Here is a 4341-nt window from a genome sequence, read left to right as displayed (position 1 = left end):
GGGGAAAGAAAAATGAAAAATTCATACAAAAACGGGCATGCTGGTCCAAAAGAAATCAAGGGTTTACAAAAATAGCTCTACACTTCGCTGTTATTAGAATAACATCCTTCTTCACTATACAAATATAGAACTCAACAGCATGATATCATTCAAGAACAAAATAGCACTACACTTCGCTGTTATTAGAGTAACATCCTTCTTCACATTAACAAATATTAGAACTCAACAGCGAGATACCATTGAAGAACAAAATAGAAACACTTGGAAAGAAGACAATACCATTTCTCATCACAGTAGCAATATCTGCCTGGTATGCCCGTAGTTCCTGCAGAAACAGTGGTCAAGATAAAAGTGTAAACACTTGAAGACTAAACTTGGGATATGATATAGGACAAGGACCATCAGATCTCCCAAAAGCCACATTGATAGAAAGAGCAATATTATCTATAGTACCTTCACCTAAGGTCAACCCCTCAGTGACACTCTAACAAACCTATTTGAGGCCTTGCAAATGAACCACTTTCACACACGCTCAAGACTCTTCCATGATTCAAAACTCAAAACCCAAAAGCATTTTAAACAATATCTTAAATCATTATATTTTCTTTCAAAAAGAAATGGAACATTATGCAAGAAAGGAGACGAATCACAAAATCACTTATTTATGCAATGCACAAACGCTCAGAGTTTTTGGACAACGATTCTCAATATATTCCGATAGCATCTCACATTTCCTAGGGAGATAAAGGATCTATTGGACATGGCCTTAATGTACCACCCATTCAAGAATGCAAAAGCCCTACCATGAAAAAACCTCACATGAATTTCTTTTGACAATGTTGTTTACCAATCTATATCTTGGTGTAAACTATCTAATATTTTTACTTCCTATAGTTATACCTCTGTAATCATCATGGATATTACATCCTTTGTATATTTCAATCATCAATGAAATTGTCTCTTATAAAAAAGAAAAAAAACAAATCCCTTCCAAGGTATACACCTTGAAATACGAAAATAACAACTCTAATACTAACAAATTCTTGAAAAGTCGTGAAGGCTTAGTCCTAAGGTCAAGCTTAATTGTAATACACTAGTCACACATTTAACTAAAGACCATGTGTAATAAAAGTATGAAACACACTCCAAACATGCACATTCATGGCCTTCTCTCAAGACTCACAAGCAAATAATGTATCCCTATGTTCATAATACTACATGCAGCCTAAAAAATAATTTGAATTCACCTTGCCTAACCATTCCATAGAATTACTTTTTCTCCATTGGTTCTCCAATTCACTAAAATAGAAAAATTGGTGAACCTCATACAATTCCTCACCCCAAGTCCTTTTTGGCAACAGGCCTTAGAGTCCTTAATGACCCTCACCGCCACAAGGGAACTCGTCAAAAAAAAAAAAATCGTTTTCCTGCCCTGGGGGTGTCTTGATGAAAAAACGGTGAAGCACAAATTCCCTAATCCACTAATGCAACCTGCCACAAGGATAAAAGGATAAAGGGAAATAGCATCCCCTTACCTCATCCCACTAAAAGACATTATAAGAACTACACTACCAAATATAAAATTTTGATCAGGTTATCCTCATCATGAACAGGATGTTCTACCATAAAAGTCAAATTCTTTGTTTGTGAGCTTAGCAATGCATGTATTAACACTTTTGACAAGCTTCAACATAAATCTCCTTGGTTTTCCACTTCTCCTAGTTGATGCCAGCTTTTTCTAAGGAACAGAGAAACCCATATTGATCTCTTTAATTATTGCCCATACGCATCATCCTTCTGGAATTATATTCAGCAAGCTTTGGTTGGTTCACTTCTCATCCTGGAGATATCTATACACTTCTCAACTTCTCTATCAATGGACACCCTTTCAAGAGGAAAAGAAGATACTTCGGAACCACTTTATCTATGCTTTCATACGGATTTAAGGTTGGAAAAAATGCATTCATCTTCACAGATAAGCAAGAAAGAATTGTCTCCTTTATTTATTCTACTATATATCCTGCTATTTTGTGGAGTTAACGTTCTCCTCCCTCTTGTAATTATAGTTTGACAACCAACATAGCTCAGTGAAGGTGATTCTTGTAATTATTATCATATAGTTCTTGTTTTTTATCCATTTCATACATCAATGAAATGCGATGATTTCTGTTTCCTATTAAAACAGATCCTCATCACGAAGCTCAAATAGAAAACTAAGCTCATAAGTATAAAATTTTGAACAAGTTTACCTTATTGTGAAGCTCACAATATAAATAAATCTTACGAATTGAACTTCAAATAACGCAATACCCCAAATCATGCTACGAGATTAATCAAACTCATGGTGTCATTCAAATGTTCCAGAACTAACCACAAGAGCCTTTTCGGCATTTGTTTCTGTAATCACTCCTACTGCTGCATTTGCAGCCAATATCATTAGAATTACCTGTACAAGAAGGAAAAATATAAGAAGTAAATAAATGATCCGTTCCATCACTCAACACATAGATCAGTACCCTTTTTTTTTCCTAAACAGGAGCAAGAAAAAAAAACTTTTCAGTGATAAGAAAAATGTAGCAAAATAGTTCCCACAACAAAAAGACTAAGTATTATGCCACTCCACAATATATCTTACAAAATCCCGCCTCCCTTGCCTAATTTGTGTTAATTACAAAAGGAGCATAATTTGCATCGACCCATAGTTCCCTCTGTTTCACTTTAATGAATAGCTGCACAACAACACTTGCACCATGTTTCCTTCTAAAGAAGAGTGAATAACTCCAGATAAATCAAAATTTTGTAGTAAGGAATTCCAAATCTTCTTGTTAAAGGGACAAATGAAATAAAATGGTCAATGCATTCCCGCTCTCCCAAGCAAAGAGAATATCAAGATGGATACAAATCCAAGGTGAGGCATCTAGTCAACAATCTATGAACTGTATTGAGGCTACAAAAACAGGCTATCGACAAAAATTTACCTTTAGGGTACTTATCATTCAAATTTGCCTAGGAAAGATCAATTGTTAAGCACCTACCAACCTTATTTGGTTATGGAATAGTGAAAGCGCCAAAAAGGAAGTTAAATCTTTCTACATCGCAATTATTCCTCTTGTTGATGGTTCTCATCAAAATTCATTGGTAATGCAGCCATCTCTTTAGGGATAAAGATTAATGCTTGATTTTATGGTTGGTTGTAGTTAGTGAACTCCATTATAATTCAAATTTTTAAAGGATAGATACCAATGTTTTTTTTTTTTTTTTTGGACCAAATATGTTTTATTGCATACACATGGAGCTTCTCATTTAAGAGCGGCCCCTCAAATCGTGAAGTTCTATTCTTTTATATATATATATATACCCCTTAATTATCAATGCTAAATGAAGAGTGTTCTAAAATCTTCTTTGAAACTCAAGTTGAAAACGTATCTAATCTTCCTTCCATCATTTGTATATACTCCCACTTATAATGAACGGCTTAAGATTCTTATCCACACAGACATAATGGAGGAGAAAAAACAGACGAATGCAGGAGAGTGCATACAAAAAACTAAACAATGGGTATGAGAGATAAGGAAAATTGAAGCTCAATAATAAAAACATAAAACAAAATATCAAAATGACAAACAATAATAAATAAGAGAAGCTAGAAATTATATCTTACTGAAGGCTCCAAAAATGCTATTATGCCTGTCTCTCCATTTATCAAAGCCAATAGGAAAGAAACAACTGCTGCAACAATTAATATCTTCACTAGTAAATCATCAAACTGCTTCAAAATCAGTTTCCAAAATGGGGCCCCTGAATACATGAGAAATAATTAAGTTTCTGCATACACGTAAGACGATGTTCCTTTCATTCTAAGCTCACATTTTTTATTAAAAAAAACTGAACTTTCATTTAGAAAAATGAAATAAAAGAATAGAAAGGCATCCATAAAGCCAAGCCCTCGAAAGGAAGCACAACGTTTAAGAGCCGGAGATGGAAACTTTTCATTTAAAAGATGAAAAGAGAGACTAGCTCAAAGGAAGTGCAACTTAAGAAAGGGGGCACCAATCAAGTAAAAATATCTAAAAACAATTACAAAAAACTTTAGTCACCTACGCTAAGGAGAAACATAGAACCTAAAGAAGGACCAAACATCATGGTCCCTCTCAACCATCTAGCAGTCCAATAGTTCCTCTCCTCACACAAGCCCACTTGCAACAAAACCTCTCCTTCTCAAAAAGGCGGATGGAAAAAGGCACTCCCCGATCATATCCCTATAAGCTCTCTTTGTGTCAAGCAAATTGAAAGTCAAATACGTCAAAAAAAAAAAAAAAAAAAAAAAAAAAAAAAAAAAAA

The 4341-nt window shown here is 34.4% G+C and overlaps 1 protein-coding gene across 1 annotated transcript in view; it reads right to left on the bottom strand.

The window, feature by feature from the left end:
* Nucleotides 1-4341, bottom strand: part of LOC111496395 (calcium-transporting ATPase 3, endoplasmic reticulum-type) — a 26917-nt gene that overhangs the window by 17765 nt on the left and 4811 nt on the right. Inside the window, exons 5-7 of the mRNA XM_023146807.1 lie at nt 3662-3798; nt 2372-2446; nt 280-325 (exon numbers count right to left, since the gene is read on the bottom strand). Of these exons, the coding sequence (XP_023002575.1) occupies nt 280-325; nt 2372-2446; nt 3662-3798 (258 nt within the window). The remainder of the gene's footprint in view (nt 1-279; nt 326-2371; nt 2447-3661; nt 3799-4341) is intronic.

Source organism: Cucurbita maxima, unplaced genomic scaffold (assembly GCF_002738345.1).
Source record: "Cucurbita maxima cultivar Rimu unplaced genomic scaffold, Cmax_1.0 Cma_Scf00022, whole genome shotgun sequence".
NCBI lineage: Eukaryota > Viridiplantae > Streptophyta > Magnoliopsida > Cucurbitales > Cucurbitaceae > Cucurbita > Cucurbita maxima.
This window is presented reverse-complemented; position numbering and strand designations above follow the sequence as displayed.